Consider the following 20,884-nt stretch of genomic DNA (forward strand, 5'->3'; position numbering starts at 1 on the left):
GAAAAAACCCCGTATAGCTAAGGCAGTTCTTAGTAACAAAAATAAAGCTGGGGGCGTCAGCATACCAGATTTTAGTCTGTACTACAAAGCCATAGTGCTCAAGACAGCATGGTACTGGCACAAAAACAGAGACATAGACACTTGGAATCGAATTGAACACCAAGAAATGAAACTAACATCTTACAACCACCTAATCTTTGATAAACCAAACAAGAACTTACCTTGGGGGAAAGACTCCCTATTCAATAAATGGTGTTGGGAGAACTGGATGTCTACATGTAAAAGACTGAAACTGGACCCACACCTTTCCCCACTCACAAAAATTGATTCAAGATGGATAAAGGACTTAAATTTAAGGCATGAAACAATAAAAATCCTCAAAGAAAGCATAGGAAAAACACTGGAAGATATTGGCCTGGGGGAAGACTTCATGAAGAAGACTGCCATGGCAATTGCAACAACAACAAAAATAAACAAATGGGACTTCATTAAACTGAAAAGCTTCTGTACAGCTAAGGACACAATAACCAAAGCAAAGAGACAACCTACACAATGGGAAAGGATATTTGCATATTTTCAATCAGACAAAAGCTTGATAACCAGGATCTATAGAGAACTCAAATTAATCCACATGAAAAAAGTCAACAATCCCTTATATCAATGGGCAAGAGACATGAATAGAACTTTCTCTAAAGATGACAGACGAATGGCTAACAAACATATGAAAAAATGTTCATCATCTCTATATATTAGAGAAATGCAAATCAAAACAACCCTGAGATATCATCTAACCCCAGTGAGAATGGCCCACATCTCAAAATCTCAAAACTGCAGATGCTGGCGTGGATGTGGAGAGAAGGGAACACTTTTACACTGCTGGTGGGACTGCAAACTAGTACAACCTTTCTGGAAGGAAGTATGGAGAAACCTCAAAGCACTCAACCTAGACCTCCCATTCGATCCTGCAATCCCATTACTGGGCATCTACCCAGAAGGAAAAAAATCCTTTTATCATAAGGACACTTGTACTAGACTGTTTATGGCAGCTCAATTTACCATTGCCAAAATGTGGAAACAGCCTAAATGCCCACCAACCCAGGAATGGATTAACAAGCTGTGGTATATGTATACCATGGAATACTATTCAGCTATTAAAAAAAATGGAGACTTTACATCCTTCGTATTAACCTGGATGGAAGTGGAAGACATTATTCTTAGTAAAGCATCACAAGAATGGAGAAGCATGAATCCTATGTACTCAATCTTGATATGAGGACAATTAATGACAATTAAGTTTATGGGGGGGGAAGCAGAAAGAGGGATGGAGGGAGGAGGGTGGGGCCTTGGTGTGTGTCACACTTTGTGGGGGCAAGACATGATTGCAAGAGGGACTTTACCTAACAATTGCAATCAGTGTAACTGGCTTATTGTACCCTCAATGAATCCCCAACAATAAAAAAAAAAAAAAAAAAAAAGAAAGGAAAATATGTGAACTCCTTTTTGGGATACCTGTTTAACAAAGGCTGGGGTCTAGGGCTCTCATGACCATATTCAAAATATTCTAAAATTTCAATTTCTATTTACTCTTTGAATCACAAGGTGACCAGTCTTTGTTGGTGTAAGCAGCCACTTTTTCTCCCACATAAATGATTCATTTGATTTTTATCTGACTACTGAAAAGACTATCTTTAAGGCTTTTCTAGAGTATATTCTAGTACTGACACAGCCTGTGTGTTTCAAGTCATTACTCCTCTTCTCCTTCCCTTCACCCAAGGAAAAGTTTTATTGATGTCTCTAAAAACAGACCTTTTAAATATGTGTTCCGTTACCTTGTTTCGTTCCTTCTTTGGGAATTAGTCATAAATATCTTGAATCTCTTTTGCCAGTCTTCCATGTTCTAACATTTTTTCTCTACTCCTTTTTAAATTCTTTGTTTATATCCATTAAATTGGGTTCACTTTCATTACTACTATGTATGTTTTTATTGTATCTACCTACCTTTGTGCCTTAATTTAATTCTCTTCTGTGACAATGTTCTCTTCCTTTTTAAAGTACTGCCAGTTCACATTTCATCTCTTCCTGATAACTCACATTATCATCTCTCAATTTGTCCGCTTCTGCTTTTTTGATCTTCACAGAGGTAAATGCATCATCAAGTTTTTTTAATTTGTAGTAGAATATTTCATGAGGAATTTTTTTTTTTTTTTTTTTTTTTTTTGTAGAGACAGAGTCTCACCCTATCGCCCTCGGGTAGAGTGCCGTGGCGTCACACGGCTCACAGCAACCTCTAATTCTTGGGCTTACGCGATTCTCTTGCCTCAGCCTCCCAAGCAGCTGGGACTACAGGCGCCCACCACAACGCCCGGCTATTTTTTGTTACAGTTTGGCCGGGGCTGGGTTTGAACCCGCCACCCTCGGCATATGGGGCTGGCGCCCTACTCACTGAGCCACAGGCGCCGCCCTCATGAGGAATTTTTTTACAAGCTTCATAACAATGTTATCTCTGGTAAGGACTCTTCGTTAGTAAATAAGCCTCTCTTTTCCTTCTTTTTTCTTATAGTACTTTTTTTTTTTTTTGAGACAGAGTCTCACTATGTCACCCTGGGTAAAGTGTTATGGCGTCACAGCTCACAGCAACCTCAAACTCTTGGGCTTAAGTTATTCTCTTGCCTCAACCTCCCAGTAGCTGGGACTACAGGTGCCTGCCACAACATCTGGCTGGGGTTTCTTTTTGTTGTTATTGTCATTGTTGTTTACCTGGCCTGGGGCAGGTTCAAACCTGCCAGCCTTGGTATATATGGCCAGTGCCATAACCACTGTTCTACAGGCACCGAGCCTTATAGTACCTTTTTATTACGCATTGAATGAGTTGAGTTTTCCCTTATCATAATTTATACAAGCTTCTGTAAAATGATGGGAGGGGAGACAGGCATGGTGGCTCAGCCTATAATCCTAACACTCTAGGAGGCAGCGGCAGGAGGAATGCCTGAGCTAAGGACTTCTAGACCAGCCTGAGTAAGAGCAAGACCCCTCCTCTATAAAATAGAAAAATTAGCCAGACGTAATGGCATGGGCCTGTCGTCCCAGCTACTCAGGAGGGTGAGGAAGTCCTAAACTTCTCTTCTTTGCCTACGACCCTCTCCTTAGGCAATCTCATCTGAGTCCTATTAATTCATATCTCATTAGTAGTGCAGACCAACCCCTCTGTATCTAAATGCCTATTTGATATTGCCACCTGCAAGTCTCTCATTATATTGAGTGATCTCTAATATAATGTGCTCCCCAAATTGAGCCTTTGCGAATCTTTTCATCCTCTAGTGTTAGTCTGCTCCATTGACAGCATTCTAACCAGGCAAAATATAAATCTGGGAGTCATCTTTGACAATCTTTTTGTTAGCACTCTATGTCAAGGCTGTCAGTGAATACTGTCATTTTATTATCTGTCAGTAAAAATATACCACTAATCTATGTGCTTCTCCATGTCCCCTGTTGCTGCCTCAACCGGGTTTTCATCATCTCTCTCTTAGACGACTATAACATTCTCCTTCTTATTGCTTGGCCTCTACTCTTGATTCCTTCGTGCAATCTGTTCCCTTCACAAAAGCCAGAAGACCTTTAAGAATTGTGTATCTGGGCGGCGCCTGTGGCTCAGTCGGTAAGGCGCCAGCCCCATATACCAAGGGTGGCGGGTTCAAACCCGGCCCCGGCCAAACTGCAACCAAAAAATAGCCGGGCATTGTGGCGGGCGCCTGTGGTCCCAGCTGCTCGGGAGGCTGAGGCAAGAGAATCACTTAAGCCCAGGAATTGGAGGTTGCTGTGAGCTGTGTGAGGCCACGGCACTCTACCGAGGGCCATAAAGTGAGACTCTGTCTCTACAAAAAAAAAAAAAAAAAAGAATTGTGTATCTAAACTTCCTGTTTCAACATCACTGAATAATTCTGTTTTCCCCATCTCTTCCTGTACTTTATTTTTAAAAATCTAAATAAACTGGAAGTACTAAACAAACTTTGGAAATTAAATTATTTGCAAAATTATTGGCAAAATTAGGAAATATTATTGGTAAATTCAGCAACACACATAAGGGCTGCTGACTAAGTTGGGACACTGGGCATATCTCACTTGGAAGGAAGTGAAGACAAAAGTGCAGAAAAGAGATCACAGAAAGCTTTAGCAAAAAAACGTACTTATTGGCTCAGTGCCAGTGGTTAAAGAGCCAGCTACATACACTGAGGCTGGTGGGTTCGAATCTGGCCTGGGCCAACTAAATAACAATGACAACTGTAACAAAAAATAATAGCTGGGCGTTGTGGCAGGCGCCTGTAGTCCCAGTTCCATGGGAGGCTAAGGCAAGAGAATTGCTTAAGCCCAAGAGTTTGAGGTTGCTGTGAGCTGTGACACCACTACACTCTACCCAGGGAGACGTAGTGAGAGACTCTGTCTTAAAAAAAAAAAGATGTACTTGTTGAAGGTTTTTATGATGGACCTTAAATTGTTTTGCAACAATTTTACAACTCGCTATAACTGAGTTTTGCAAAGGTGGAAGCAGAATCATTTTTGGACCTAGACTGGTTCACAGAAGCAGACCAAACAGACTCTTCAAGTTATATAAGTAAACAGTATTTAGCCAAAACAGTCTGTCTCTATGGCAGCAAAGGAGAGAGCCACACTGAATTGTGAGAGCTAATTAGCTTGGAATACTACCTTAGCTTTCTTCCACCTCTCATCTTTTTTTTTTTTATTTCTTTAGATACAATCTTGTCTAGTCACCCTGGGTAGAGTGCAGCAGTGTCATAATAGCTCACTACAACCTCAAACTCCTGGACTCAACTGATACTCCTGTCTCAGACTCCGGAGTAACTGAGATTATAGGTGTGCACCACAAGGAGACTGGCTAATTTTTCTATTTTTAGTAGAGACAGGGTCACACTCTTGCTGAAGCTGGTCTTCAACTCTTGAGCTCAAGCAAGCCTCCCACCTTGGCCTCCCAGAATGGTAGGATTACAGGAGTGAGCCACCACACCTGGCCCCACCTCCCATTTTTTACAGGAGCTTGAACAAGTTATGTTCAAGAAAAATTCAACTCATTCAATGAGTAACAAAAAGTTACTACTTTTTAGATGGCAAGGATGGGAGTGGCTAAAAATTCAAGACAGAAAAATAAATAATAATTAAAAGACCCTGAGAAGGAAGGGAAGTAATGAAATTTAGAGCACAGGCAATAGTATGGGCCTTAGACAAGAAAAAAGACATATCCTCTGTTGCAGTATGTAAGAGAAGGGTCAGCAGAGGATGAGATCCAATAACTAGGTGTATGTGAATTTAGCACAAGAAATGTTGTGATAATAGATTGTAATAGCTCTATGACACGAGGGAAGGTCATTTGTACAATATTTGTATATACTGGTATTTAGAATTACAGTACCTTTTCTCTGATATCACTTTTAACTTGCTCATCTTGAGTTACTTCATTTCACCATTGCAGGTAATCTAAAAGAAAAATAGTTAATATTAAACACTTATAACAACTCTGTTTTCCATATACTAGATGTCATAAAAGCCATACAATTGAAAGTTTTCATTACGAGCAACACAAGATAACACTGGAATCCAAAAGAGAAGAAGTTTTATGCGCTTCTGGCAGGTCAGATGTGTAAAGTATGACTATTAAAATACTTAAAAGTCAGCTAGAAACAGAACACGTTACAAAATCCTGGAACTACAAAAACACAGAAACCTAACGTAATGCAGTTTGCAATCCAGTGGTAAGATTTCTTTTGAGACATTTCAAATCATCCCTTCCTGCTCTCAAACTCCCCCTTAAAATACTCAAACCAACCATACTTCCTATGATTAGTATGCTTACTATCCACCATTCACACAATAGCCAAATACTAGAAAATATTTAAGACTGTTTCTACACAGAAACATTTTTAAATTAGTAAAAAGCTCCTATCTACATCCTCCATAATCAAAACAGTTTTCATTTTTAGAGTTTATATACTTTAAAACCACCTTAAAATCTTGATTCATACAATTTTATAGTTCTTAAGATTTATTTTACAACTATTCACCCCACAAATATTTTAATTTTTAATGCTTACTGAAACAGAATTTTGTGGCATTACTAAAAAGTAAAACAATTACTACAAATTTGACAAGTTACTCACATATTTAGTAATACTATGTTTAAAGGAACAACATGAAAAGAGCTTAATTGCTCTTCAAACTTCAAACTGCTTAATAGATTTAGAAGATACATCTAGATATCATTTTTCAGTAATAGAACTTTTCAACAAATCACAATTTATTTCATTTTCCTATTAACTAAAAAAAGAAACACATTCAGAATTATGTGCAAAAATTATATGAACTGTTTTTAGGTCAATGAGAAACTTAAAATTGCGAACTATTTTTCGTTTAATTGATTCTTTTTTATACATGACTATAAAGTCAAAGTAACTTTTCTTTTCTTTTCTTTTCTTTTTTTTTGAGACAGTCTCATTTCTGTCACCCTGGGTAGAATGACATGGTGTCATCATAGCTCACAGCAATCTCAAACTCTTGGGTTCCAGTGATCCTTTTCCTTCAGTCTCCTGAGTAGCTGGGACTACAGGTGACCCCCACCCCCCACAATACCCTGCTAGTTTTTCCGTTTTTAGTAGAGACAGGGTCTTGATTTGCTGGGGCTGGTCTCAAACTCCTGAGCTCAAGGGATCCACCTACCTCAGCCTTCCAAAGTGCTAGGATCCAGGCGTGAGCCCAGGCATGAGCCACTGCACTGCATCCACCCTCAAATTAACTTTTTCCAACTTCCAAATTAATTATCTCTATATATTCGCAGGGAGAAAAAAATCTTGTGTACTTTCAAAAGCACTATTGCCGCCAAAAACAGGAATTTAAGTCATTTCTACTTGTTGAGTGGTATGACTTCTCTAAAACTACTTTAACAACATGTCTTGAGAAGTTCACATGGACTTTATTATAGTTGACAGAGTTGAAAAAAAAATAAGATTGGGCACTTACATCACAGCCAACTCTATTTCAACAGGTAAGAAATGATGTAAATAAATAGTTTAACCATAGTCATTTCTTTCCTCTCCCTCCTGGATTAGATTACAACAGCAAAGAAATAAAGTTGTGTTTAAACCCACGACGACAAAAAAGAAAACAAGGGAGAGGAATGAATGAGTATTCTGCCCAAAAGAATCAAGGAAACTAGGACTGTAAATAAATGCCAAGGATAACCAAGGGAGACTGTTAAACAGAGCTAACTAAAAGTGTGGGATTACAAATAGTATTTCTTACCTACTCAACACGTCCATGCCCACCATGGTAGAAAATGCTTACCAGCAAAGCATCTAATCCCCGACAAATAATCTTCACCAAACAAATATGAGTTCTCCCAAGAAAAAGTCCAGCTCACAACCCTGCTCTCCTAGGGCTATAAGCCAGTGTATTCCTTAGGGTGCACTACTTGTTACTGAGTGTGATGCCAGAGCCCTTAAGAATATACAAAATGTATTTTTGTTGTGAAAGTTTGTGCTCATTATAATATGATATAATAGAAAATGCAGGTACCTAGAAGCAGGAGGATCGTCCCCCGAAATTCAATACTAACCCCCAAATGATACGAAGTGAGGATTCTGGGTGGCGATTAGGTCACAAGGGTGAAGCCCTATCAATGGGTTTAGTGACCTTATAAAAGAAACCTCAGAAAGCTAACTGTCCCCTTCCACCACGAGAGGACACAGTGAGAAGGTGCCACCTATGAATTGGGAAACAGACCCTAATCAGTCATTGAAACTGCCAGCACCTTGATCTTAAACTTCTCAGACTCCAGAACTGTGAGAAATAAACGTTTGTTGTTTATAAGCTACCTAATTACAGCACTGTGTTATAAGAGCCCTAATGGACTTTTAAAATTGTTATCACTGAATAACTGGTTATATATGAACCTGTGTCAAAACCCAATTTTTAAAGTTTTATTTTTGTAGTTGTAAAATAGTAATTGTACATTATTCATGGGATACATAGTAGATAAACACTATGCATACAATGTATAGTGACCAGGTCAGGGTAATTAGCAAGTGAGTTCTACAAGTGTAATAGAACATGGAAGAGAATTTTTAATTCCAATGAAAAAAATGTTTACATTTTGCAACTCCTTTGCCCCCAATACTTTGCTATTGATGCAAGCTTTACAAACATGGACTAAATTACAAGGAAACTATACATATATCAAGAAAATTTTGATCTTTGAGTGTGTAATTTTTCTCATTTAGTTTTTTGCTATGTTTTAGGTTTAATACATTGATATCTGTGCTTTACAAATATCCGTGATAATTCAATCTAGCAATTCTTGAGGATGAAGTGTGTGAAGAGAGCCGATGGAAAATTCTGGTAAAGTTAGTAATGAAAAATTGTATCTAGTGAGTAATTTCATGGCACTAGTGCAAAAAGAGACACATCAAAAAAGTCTATCTACAATACAAACTGCTTACCAATGGGTTTACAGTTGGGCTGATAATCCAAGTTTTCCTTTTCTATTTTATGTTGTCTGTGGAAAACAACTTCACAAATACAGCAGTGGCTCCAACAATATTCAAAAGACAGACATTTAACTACAACTTACGTCATTTGACAAGTTAAATGGCAAATGTATTAGAATCTCAAAACAAACAAATTGAAGAATTTTGTTTTTCCAAATCACAATGAAAAGGCTGAGGTAGCAAGTTACACAGTAGCAGAATTTGTTGCTCAGAAAAGGAAAAGTCATACAATTGGTGTCATACAAGTACTTACTAGGCATAATAAACATAAAATTACAACTGAGTAAAAACTCAGTTAAATGCTTATATGAGATGCAGAAAGAAAACCGGAAAAGTTCTACAGTACAGGTTGGGTATCTCCAATCCAAAAATTCAGAATTCAAAATGCTTTATAATCCAAAACCTTGCAGCACTGAACTGACATGACACTCAAAGGAACTGCTCATGAGAGTGTTTCAGACTGCAGATTTTCAAATCTGGAATGCTCAACCATCAAATAAAATCTGAAATCCAAAACACTTCTAGTCCCCAGCATTTCAGATAAGGAATGCTCAGCCTGCACAGTAACCATAAGATACTGTACATCACATGATGTTAAAGACCTATCAGAAACATAAGTTTCTTCATTTAGATTAATGAATTGGGAAGAGTTCACCAACCAACTATCACATTCAGAAGATTACATATACAGTTGTAAGATCTGGAAATGCTAGAATCAAGAAAACCTTTTCTGCTATACATTGCTACCCAAAATAACAAGCAAAAGAGAGGCCATTTAATATTTTGTTACCTATCTGGAAGCAAAAGGTCTATGGGAATGGCAACTGGAACAGCCAGCTTTGCAAACACGTTATCACAAGAAGCAAGGAAACAACTCTCTGCAAAGCCTTAAGGAGAAAGATTTTTCTAAAAGCAACAAGATTCTTGGGGAAAAAATCCTGTGACCAATAAACAGAAATCTTAAAATGTTTTCACTGCTTCTTGGTTTCAGAATGAAGAAGTATATCTTCAAATCTCAAGTCCTGCCCATCTGGAAGAAGATGATTATTATAAATAGGAAAATTGAACAGAATTTCTCTTTTCTTTTCAATAACACTGAGTAAAGGACTCTGAATCTTCTGCTCAGGGTGATGACTTTAAGGAAGAAGAATTTTGAGTGCTTTATTTATACACTCATTTTTTTATACACTCTTGATTACACATTCAAGATAAAATTTACTGATCTTCCCCTCCTAGGAAAAGGTCTGGATTTCTCAGAGTAATGTCCTGCCAATCATAGGAAAGTAATAAACATTTTCCTGAAGGTTTCCAATGTAAGTTTTTTCTTCTTTAACAAGCATCAAGAGCAAGGAGGAACTGTCTTGTGGCAGTTGAAAATCAAAACTGCAAATGCTTACGCTACATTCAACAAAACAAAAACAGGTTTCACATGAAAAAGATAAACTTCATTCTTTATTTTTAGTTTTCAAAAATAATTTTACTGTACGTATTAAACCCTATGAAAGATGAAGAAATCTAAACACACATATATTATTTTGTAACTTCTGGGCTTATTATTATTTGACCCTTACTATACTCAAAGAGTTGGATTATTTCAAGAACTTACATAAATTATGCCTGGATCATATTTTTATTAGTATTGCTTTGGCTTACAGTTTTTAGTAGCTTTGCTATTTGATGCTGTCAATAATTTTCATGCTGCATGTTAAAATTCATTAAAATCAGATTGCAACGGTACCTGAATAAAGACGGACATATAGACAAGCAGAATAGAATCAAAGTCCAGAAATAAATGTATACATCTATGGTCAATTGATTCCTGACATGAATGCAAAGTCATTCAAAGAGAAAGAATAATCTCTTTAACGAATGATATTGAGACAAATGCATATCCATATTCAAAAGAATGAAGTTTAAAAAAAAATTGAAGTTGGTGCCCTCCCTCATACCGTATACAGAAATTAACTCAAAACAGGTCAATAACCTAAATATTAATATGTAAGTTAAAACTCTCAGAAGACCTGGGGGTGAATATGTATGCCTCAGATTTGGCAATGGATACTTACATATGACAACAAAAGCACAAACAACAAAGGAAAAACTAAAAACAAAGGAAAATCAAAATTAAAAACATTTTTAAAGCAAAGGATATTAACAAGAAAGTGGAAAGTCAACCTACAGAATGGAAGAACATATTTGCAAGCCATTTATCTGATAAGGATTTAGTATCCAGACTATACAAAACACCTACAACTCAACAACAAAAAGACCAACAATCCAATTTAGAAATGGGTAAAGCTGGGTACAGTGGCGTATGCGTATAGTCCCAGCTATTCAGGACTCAGGAAGCTAAGGCAGGAAGATCACTCGAGCCGAAGAGTTTGAGGCTGCAGTGAGCTACAGTGATGCCAGTGCATTCTAGCCTGAATGACAGAGTAAGACCCTGTCTCCAAGAAAAAAAAAAAAAAAAGACAATAATATTCTAATGTATGCTACTACACAGATGAACCTTGAAAACATCCTGCTAAATGGATTAAAAACCTAAATGTTAAGATTGAAACTATAAAACTGGACCAAAACATGGAGGACAAGTTCCTCAACATTGTTGGTCTTGGCAATGATTTTTTGGATAGGACACCAAAACACAGGTAACAAAAACAAAAATAAACATAAGGTACTACATCAAATTAAAAAGCTTCTTCACAGCAAAGGAAACTCAATCAACAAAATGGAAAGGCACCCTATCATATAGGAGAAAATATATATGTAAGCCATGTATCTGATAAGGGGTTAATATCCAAATAATATTAAAAAATAGAAACTCAACTCAATAGCAAAAAAAAAAAAGAATAGCCCAATTAAATCTGCAAAAGAGGTAGACCTGAGTAGATATTTCTCCAAAGACAACAGAAAAATTGCCAACAGTTTATCAGAAGGTACTTGACAACACATTACAGAAATATAAATGAAAACCACAATGAGATATCATCACCTCATACTTGTCAGGATAGCTATTATCAAAAAGATAAGAGACCTAAAAATTATTTCATAGCTCCTCCAGATCCATGGTACAAAGATTTTAAAAGGCCGGTACAGTGACTAGTAGGCAGAGCTAGTGTGGCACCAGCATGGTTCTACAGCTAGTAAGCTTTGCACAAGGTTCCTGATCACCATAGCCTCGGTTCCCAGACTCCGAAACAGCAGTGAGGCTCCAGAAATGAAGCTCCAGAAGCAATTTCACAAATAGACAAGAGGCTTCCAATTCATAAAAGATAATACTTCCTTTGTGCTAAGGTTTTAAGCGTTATCCCTTAAAGCTTAACCTACAGGCTCATTCTTCGGATCTCCCAACAATTCTATAAGCCACTTAATACTAGTGCCAGATAGCGATTTATTGTGCCTCATCTCCAAATTCTGCTCTATGAAAATGGATTTGTACCCTTTAAATATTTTTTCTTTATCTGCTGACAGGATATTAAGCTCCCTCAGTAGAAGGCGCTGGACAGATATAGAAAGGGAAAGAGCTTCGCTTCCTGGTTCCAGGGTACTCCCTTGGCTACAGCAGGCAAAGCCTCTCCAGGGCCCCCTCCTACAAGAAAGATGGCTTTTACACCAACAGCATCCTGCAGCATGTCTCAGTTCTCCAACAAGAGCTCAGGCAATTTTGTAGCAGAGTTATCTCTGTTAAGACACCTTCCTATGAGCAACAGGCACCTTAAAGGGCAGATTTCCAGCAAATTCCACTAGTGCCACACCATAAATACTAGCCTTGACCGTGCCCTTTCCAGCAAGGTCAGATCTCACATGGTGGGAGTACTCTATCTCAGCCCTGCGTTTAGTCATTGCTCCTTATATCTGCTAGTCCTGTATTCTTTAGAGTTATCTTTACTTACTTTTCACTTGCAAATCCCTTATTACTTCAATCCCTCTTGTAGTGGATATTTAATATTTCCCTGTTAAATCATTGTGTGGTTTCTACCTCCAGATTGAAGCCATGCTGATAACATTCCAACAGTTCTTGTGAAACAGTCTCTGTGGGAACTTTCATAAATTCAACCATTCCTAAATTAAGGTCAGGGACTTATGCTACCTCAGCGCTTGCTTCCCATAACCCAATACAATGCCCTTTTGCACAAAAACAAAACTACTGCCCCAGGTGGGTCTCTGGAGATGTACTCCAGAGTTATTTATCCAGCAGTAAAAAGCTGCACTGTAACATCCATACTGTTGCATAAAGCTCCCTAAATGGGGGAACAGGATGCTGTATGAGTTGACTTTTATATATTTAAAGGTGGGTTATTCTGGAATTAAATATGTGAATTTGATATTCATAAAAACAGTATCAACCTGCTCTAGCTAGCCTACACCTAAAGAAGAGCAAACAATTCTGTCTACTCTAGGGCTAAAAACATATAAATTTTTGGATCTTATGAACTTTTAAAGTTATCCTCATCTTTTCATCTCAAGTACTCTCTACAGTTCCAGAGCACAGAGAATCTAAAAACTGAAATCCTCAGTTCTCACTGACCGAAGACTGAAATCAAGCTCATTACTGAGCCAGCAAGGCATCAGGATTTCACACACTTAAGCTGTCCTAATTTTCATTCTGCAAACAAGCCACAGTAACTCTGATACATATCCCAAAGCTAAAGTTACATATTCTAAGTACATATTCCAAATGTATAGGCTTTAAAATTTTTAAGTCAAACAAACTGCTAAAAAATAATACTACAAGGAAGCAAACACAATTCACACTTGAAAGTCCAATGTCTTTTTAAATACAGTCTGAGGAAATAAGATTACCTTTAGACTTTCCTTACTTAAACAACTTGGTTCAGTTCCCATTCAACTAGAACAACTTCATTATTTTAATCTCATCTGTTTACAGATAGGTCTCCCTGAAAGGTATTATTAGACAAAAAGATTCCACTGTGTAAAAACATTTATGAAATGCTGCTCTAATCACCACTGATAATCTTACAGTTAACCCGTGCTAGACAATGTTCTTGTTGGAATAGGTGTGAGTTACTGGGGAAAGACAAGTTGAAGAGGATTTAGACACCTGATTCTGCCATGGAGGACGGGAAAACAAGTACATTGAAAAGGTGCCATCTGTTGTCAGCGTTCTCTAAATGCTTCATGATCCGGAAGGATATTGCTTTTGAAGAATACATTCAAAGGGAACTACACTACCCCCACACAAGCTGTGTCAATGTGATGGAAAATTACAAATCTTGATCATTTAATAAGAAACATCCCAAAGAAAATGCTCACACCTTTAACAACATCAGTAAAGGAAAAAGTAAGAAATTTTAAGAGAGGTAAATAATTCCTATAATCTAAAAGGAAACATTCCCAGCAATAGCCAGAGATTATTGCCTCAGCCTACCATTTAAATAGAGATATATATACACTGCAGATGGTTTATGTTATATTAACTTTGCCTAACTTAAACTATACATTTTTATCTAGTTATCTCAATCATATGCCATTCAATTATTATTTTATGAATGTTTTAGCCCAATCTGGAAACAGGAATATTTATTTCAACTATCATTAATGTTATTAATTTTGCCATGGGCCAGGCATGACAGCTGTGTCTGTATTCCCAACACTTTGAGAGACCAAAGTGGACTACTCATGGCTCGGAGTTCAAGACTAGCCTGTGAAACAAAGTAAGATGTCTTCTCTCCAAAAAATAAAAATAAAATAGCCAGGCATGGTAACACCATCCTATAGTTCCAACTATTTGGGAAACTGAGGTGGGAGAATTGCTTGAGCCCAAGAATTTGAGGTTACAATGAGCTATGATGACACCACTGCACTCCAGACTGGGCAACAGAGTGAAATCCTATCTCAAACAAACAAAAAAAAAAAAAAAAAGTGTGTAAGAGTAAACCCACAAAAAGCTTATACTTTATATCTTTATTGATCACACATCCTCATTAAAACCAAACAAGTTCAGAAATTCACACGTTGCTCCACAAAAGATGTTCAAAAGCTTATAAACAGACTAATTTGTTTTGCTAGGTGGTATTTTAAATTTTCTTTGTTCCTCATAGTCTGTGTACCTTGATTTTTACAAAATAATGGTGATGGTGACTGACCATCAAAATAATGAAGTAAAAACTAACAGAACCACAAAAAAAATACAAAATCTGAATAGACCAATAACCATTAAGAAGATTGAATCAGTAATTCAACCTCCTGACAAAGCAATGCCTTGGACCTGAGGGTTTCCCTGGTAAATTCTACCACTTAAAGAACTAACACCAATCCTTTTCGAACTCTTCCAAAAAAGTCTGGAGGAAAAAACATTTCCTAATTCATTCTATAATGCAAGCCTAGCCCTTATACCAAAGTCAGACAAAAATGCTACAATAATATGACAAAACATTATTTCTTATGACCACTTATGCAAAAATCTTCAACAAAATACTAGTAAATGGAATACAGCCACATAAATGCAGATCCAAACCACAATGAGATATCACCTTACATCCATTAGGATGGCTATTACTAGACATTTTTTTGTTTTTATTCAAAATATAACCAACATCCTCATAATCTTCATAATCTTAAATTATTTTCCCCATAAGTAAAGATGTGAGGTAAAGACAACAAGTGCTGGCTACTTCTCTTTAGGAAGACTCATCCTCAACATGAATTAAGTGAAAAATGAACAGAGATTAATAAACGAAGCCAAGCTATCTTTTTTAAGCTTAGGAGCTATATGTTAGTTGAGGTTTTCCTTTTGTTGATTTACCATTTAATACTTAAACTTCCAAAAAGTTAGATTTGAATATTTATATTGAAATGATTTTTGTTTTTAGATGGTGGCATTTCAGATTTCTAACATTAAAATCCCCTTGTATCAGCAACTGGCTAAAACCATTAAGAAACCTCTCAGCTTTCTGCAAATGACCTTTACTGCACTCAATTTTTTGCCTTTGAAGAATACAAATAACTAGGTGGGTCTGGAGATCCTGTTCCCCCATTTAGGGAGCTTTATGCAACAGTATGGATGTTACAGTGCAGCTTTTTACTGCTGGATAAATAACTCTGGAGTACATCTCCAGACCCACCTAGTTATTTTTTTCTTTTAATTCTTTTAATTGGCAAATAATAATTGTAAGTATTCACAGGGTACACAGTCATGTGATACATACATATGATCAGATCAGGGTAATTAGCATATCCATCATCTCAAATATTTAACCATTTTTTTGTGTTGTCAATATTTGAGATTCCCCCTTCTAACTATTTGAAACTACATCTGATTGTTAACTGTATTCATCCTACACCATTATAGAACACTAGAACTTACCCTCCCGTCTAATTGTAATTTTTTTTTCCAATAGGCCTTTACCAAGACCCAAAAGACTAAAACAAAAACAAACTAGAGATGGTCATTACCATTTCCTTTCCTAAACAAAGTTTTCTGGGAACACTCTTTAAATACAAAAATTCCCAAAGTGTGGTCCACTAATCCCTAGAGTTGTGACACTCTTACAGGAGACGCGCAAGCTCAAAACTATTTTTATAATAATATTAACATTAAAATCTTAAAATTATTGGCACCTTGTAACAACACCAAACTCTAATATCACTCATTGTATTTTTTACCAACAAGCACTAGCAGTTGTAAAAAAAAAAACAGTAGAAATTATTTATTTTTTACACACCTTTTTAATATTTTGTGAGACAAAATGGGAATTAATACATTAAACATTTCTGCTACATGCTGAATTACAACGGCTGGTGGCTGTCTCAAAGCAAAGGGCTTCTATAACTGAACTAGTTTTCTCTAATGAAATACTATTTTGAAAGAATGATTGATAAACTATGGTTATTCAAATTTGTGTATCTGAGATAGAGATTTTCTCAGAAATGAACAAAATAAGCCGCCTATCACCTCAGGGAAATAACTGGCAAACTGTATTTGTTGCCAATGATAAAATTTGAGCATTCAAGCATAAATGAGAATTCTGGAATATTCATATCCATCATAACACATCGTATCCTGAAGTTTCCCATAATTTGCTTCGGATGAAATGGGTGCTGATATTAACAAACCTGACTTTCTTAGATACTGCAGGTTTAACGAAATATGTCAATATTTGGAAGATCTGCATTTGATCTCACTGAACCAATATTTACAAATGACCAAAGAACAATGTTACAAATTCAAGCATGAATATAAGACCCTCTCAAAGTTCAGACCAATGGATTTTAAAGTGATAGAGTGGGGAAAAAAAAAATCCACTAATATGATTGCAGATTCCACGCTATAGCTAACCTTTAAAATATTAACACTTGTTGAGTTTTGATACAATGCCAAACAAGAATATCCACAATTATCATAAAAGCTATTAAAATACCCTCCCCTTTTCAAGCCTTTAACTGTGTGAATCTGGATTTTCTCCACATACACTTCAACCCAAACAACATATTGCAACAGACTTAATGCAGACACAGATATGATAATCCAGCTGTTTCTATAAAACCAAACGTTAGAGACTTAAAAAAAACATAAAACGATGCCACTTTTCTCACTAATTTTTGTTGTGAAAATATAGCTTTCATTAAAAATGTTTATAATTACCCTCTATTAATCTAAACTTAAAAAAATTACTATTGAAAGTAAGAAAAGGTTTATAATTGTCATTTTAAGTGAATTAAAAAAAATTTTTCTATTTCTGTTTTCATTTATAACACAGTAAATACAGTTAGATATAATTCATAAAACCTTTTGGGAGTCCTCAATAATTTTTAAAAGTCTAACAGGATCCTAAAACCAACAATTTGAAAACATCTGACTTAAAGAATAGAGAATTAATATCAAATCTCTGCAAACCAAGAACAAGTGCATAAAATCATGTGTAGGGGGAAAAACCTGCCCAGGAAACTACACAAAAATTTTGAAAATGAACACTAAGTCAAATCAAAACTGACCTCACTCTACGTTCACTACAGGAGAAAATAAGAAACAAAGAATGCTTAGAAACATCATACACTATCCTAATCAGATAAACACATATACCCATTATTTTGATAGATAGCATTTTTTATAGCAGCACATGACCGTCAAAGAAACATCCAATTACAAATTCAAAAATAGGTGATTAAAATAGCAGCCACCATCAACAGGAGGGAGACAATCCAAGGTTCTATCAGAAAGGAAAGACAGGAATACTTCAATAGCTCTCCAGTAGCATCCCAGAGCCCCAGCTCAGGGTCTAGCAGCTGTTCTATTTAAAACTTACATGTTTCCAAGGCAGGGCAGTGAGACTAAGCTCTTATTCGGCCCAAAGGAGCAAATGGGTCAGGGTGGAATTAATCTGCACTAATACTACTCTGTCACCCCAAAGTCCTTTTCAGCTTACTAGATCCTTTGAAAGACTGAGGAAAAGCAGTAGCAGTAATAACAACATTTACTGAGTATTCACTACGTGCCAGGCACTGTGGGCTAAGCACTTTACGTTATATTAACTTAATATTCAAGGTCATCTTAAGAGTATACACCATTATTATCTTCATTTTTTAGAGTTGAGAAAATTAAAGCACAAAGAAAACAAATAATTTGCCTTAAATAAATAAAAATAACTTCCTTAAGGAAAGTCAGGATTCAAATCCAGCCAATCTGACTGAGCTCCAACCCATTAGCCACACTACATTACAGTACACAGGCACAGCAACCAGCAATAAAATCTATGTTTAACATTCTGTGCCCACCTTAGATAATTCCTATTGTTTACGTTGCCTAAGAGAAGCTCCCAACTTGCAGAGGACCCTCTGACAGATTGATCTATTACCACTCTTAGACTTTTCAACTTCCAAGTACTGGGGGACTTCAAGCAACAAGAGTAGATTCTGCAAGATGAATACTGTGGAGATTTTTTAAATGATCCAAAATGTAGAATATAATATAAATTACAAAATCTCACAATTCTTGGACCTCTCTTCCCTCTGCTAATGGAGATAAAATTATTATTACATAGCAGTTTTCTAAAAAAAAAAAAAAGAATGCCCCAATTCAAGTAAACTGGAAAAGCTCTATAAAAACTGCTTTTACAAAAGTTTAAAGTGAATTAATACATTTCAATGTTTTACAGTGTCAGCCCAGTACAAGGGTAGCTTTAAGCCTACCCTCTTCATCACAGAGTTCATAGTGAATCTGCAGTTGTAAATACAAAGTGATGGATCAAGTAAAGGCAGAGTTGTCAGATCATTAAAAAAATCAACCTAGAACTTCTGGCTCAGGGCCCATAGATCAATAGTTAAGGGTGCCAGCCACGTGCACCTGGGTGGCGGGATCAAACCCCACCCGGGCGTGCTAAACAACAATGACAACTGCAACAAAAAAATAGCTGGGCATTGTGGTGGGCACCTGTAATTCCAGCTACTTGGGAGGCTGAGGCAAGAGAATCACTTAAGCCCAAGAGTTGGAGGTTGCTGTGAGCTGTGACATCACGGCACTCTACCTAGGGCGACATAGTGAGACTGCTTTTCAAAAAAAAAAAAAAAAAAATCAACCTAGAACTTCACTGAAGAATTTAACGCAAGAGAAGTTGAATGGGAAACTGACAAATCATATTAGAACTTCGCCTTCAGGATGAGAAATAAGGAGTGGATACAGGCACTGCTAACTCACAGTAATTCTAAATACGAAATACAGACCTTTCAAGGTTTTGTTTGGTTTTGACATCTGGCACAAGTTTTAAAATACATACCATTTAAAGTGCCTTAAATAAATCACTTCTTTTTAGGCCTACTGAACTGAAAACATTCCACAATTCAACTGCAAAAATAACTTTTTTGGTATTTTCAGACAAACCAGACAACTTGTAAGAATAATTCAGAGGTTAACAAAGAAAATGAATTGAATTTACATGAAAATTAAGAAACGGAAATAAAAAGTGAAAATGTTTAAGAAGGCTGTTAAAGTCCTTTTTGACTACAAGTTGTCATGCATTAAAATTAAACACCACTACAATTTTAACACTTTTAGAAAAAGAAAACCCACATAGAATTAATATTGCCAAAGAAAATTTTCTGTTAAATGTTACCTTACTCAAAATGGGCTTTAAAGTATCAACATTCACACCAATTAATTACACTATAGTGTATTAAACTCCAGGAGGCAAACCCAACCAATTCAAACTGTCTTGGTACTCACAAGAGGCTTACAGAAAAAAAAAAACCGCAAAGCCAAACAAGCCCTCACGTTTGGGTTATAAGAGTCTCTTGAATACTTGGGACTGAGAAGCCACAACTCAGGAAGGAAGGCAGCAGACAAGCTCTGCACTGTCATCTGGGGTGATACGATTCAGGTTCAACTCAAACACACGAGACAAGTTGTAAACATAACACACTTGAGACCAAACCATACAGGGAGATGACCATCGCCGGTTTCACTCCCAATCCCACCCTATGGGGCTCGGCCCAGAACCCTAGGATTCCTGCAGTGCAGGAGTGGGCAACTCAGAAGCCAGCTCTCCCTGCGGCGGGTGCAGGGCCGGGGGCGAGGGGCGCGGCGCACTCGCTCCGGGTCCCGCAGCTCCTCGGCTAGACTCCGCGCTCGGCTCGACAGAAAGGGCAGGGCGTAGGGGCCTGGCTCCGCCCGGACACCGCGCCGGAGACCCTCCGCTTGGACTGGGTTGGAAGGCGACCGAGTGTTGAGGGGCGGGGGCCGGTCTTCCAGGCATCAGCCAAAGCCCCAAGCCGCCAGAGGTTTCCTTCGACATCGAGCCCAGCCCTCCATCCCCTGTGAAAGACACGAGTGAAGGTACGAGGCGGAGGGGCCCGGGGTCGCAACTCCCACCCACGAACGCCGCCGCCCGCCGCTCCAGCGGCCCGGGGAAAGCAGAGGGCGGCTGGCCCGGACACGCGGATGGCGACTGGGGCGCTCACCGGCTCAGAATGAGGCGCTGGCGGGACTGCGACAGCCGCAGCACTGGGCTCGGCACCCGGCTCACGGCAGATCCCTCGCCGCCAGCCGCCCGGTGTTTTCATACAAACCCCGGTGGCAGGCGAGGCAGAGGCGGCGGCGGAGGCGGCGGAACCTGCCTGCATCCTGGGCAACGTCAGCGCGGCGCCCCGCCCACCGCGCGCCTCGGCCAGCCCGCTCCAGAGCGCAGGGCGGGAGGGGGCGGGGCTTGCGCTGGGGCGAGGGGAGGAGGGGCGGAGGGGCAGAGCGGAGCGCGTGCCAGGGCAGCCGGGGACGCGGACGCGCCTGGGAGTCGGGATTAGAGGAGGGCGTTGTGCGCTTTGCCAGCCCTCTGTCGCCAGCACCCCCAGCATTGCGCGGCCGCCGCCCCACCGAACCCAACTGC

The 20,884-nt window shown here is 38.1% G+C and overlaps 1 protein-coding gene across 6 annotated transcripts in view; it reads right to left on the reverse strand.

Annotated features, from left to right (window-relative positions):
- The window catches only part of AGTPBP1 (ATP/GTP binding carboxypeptidase 1), a 208,423-nt gene extending 187,743 nt beyond the window's left edge, over positions 1 to 20,680 (reverse strand). For 5 of the 6 annotated variants that reach the window (XM_053576852.1, XM_053576841.1, XM_053576879.1 and 2 more), the window contains exons 1-2: positions 20,463 to 20,612; positions 5,423 to 5,487 (exon numbers count right to left, since the gene is read on the reverse strand). In XM_053576852.1, the coding sequence (XP_053432827.1) occupies positions 5,423 to 5,454 (32 nt within the window). In that variant the 5' untranslated portion in view covers positions 5,455 to 5,487; positions 20,463 to 20,612. Of the gene's footprint in view, positions 1 to 5,422; positions 5,488 to 20,462 lie in introns of all 6 variants that reach the window. The other variant, XM_053576834.1, reaches the window with a different exon arrangement.
- Between the last annotated feature and the right edge of the window lie 204 nt (positions 20,681 to 20,884).

The sequence above is a fragment of the Nycticebus coucang genome, chromosome 2, assembly GCF_027406575.1.
Source record: "Nycticebus coucang isolate mNycCou1 chromosome 2, mNycCou1.pri, whole genome shotgun sequence".
NCBI lineage: Eukaryota > Metazoa > Chordata > Mammalia > Primates > Lorisidae > Nycticebus > Nycticebus coucang.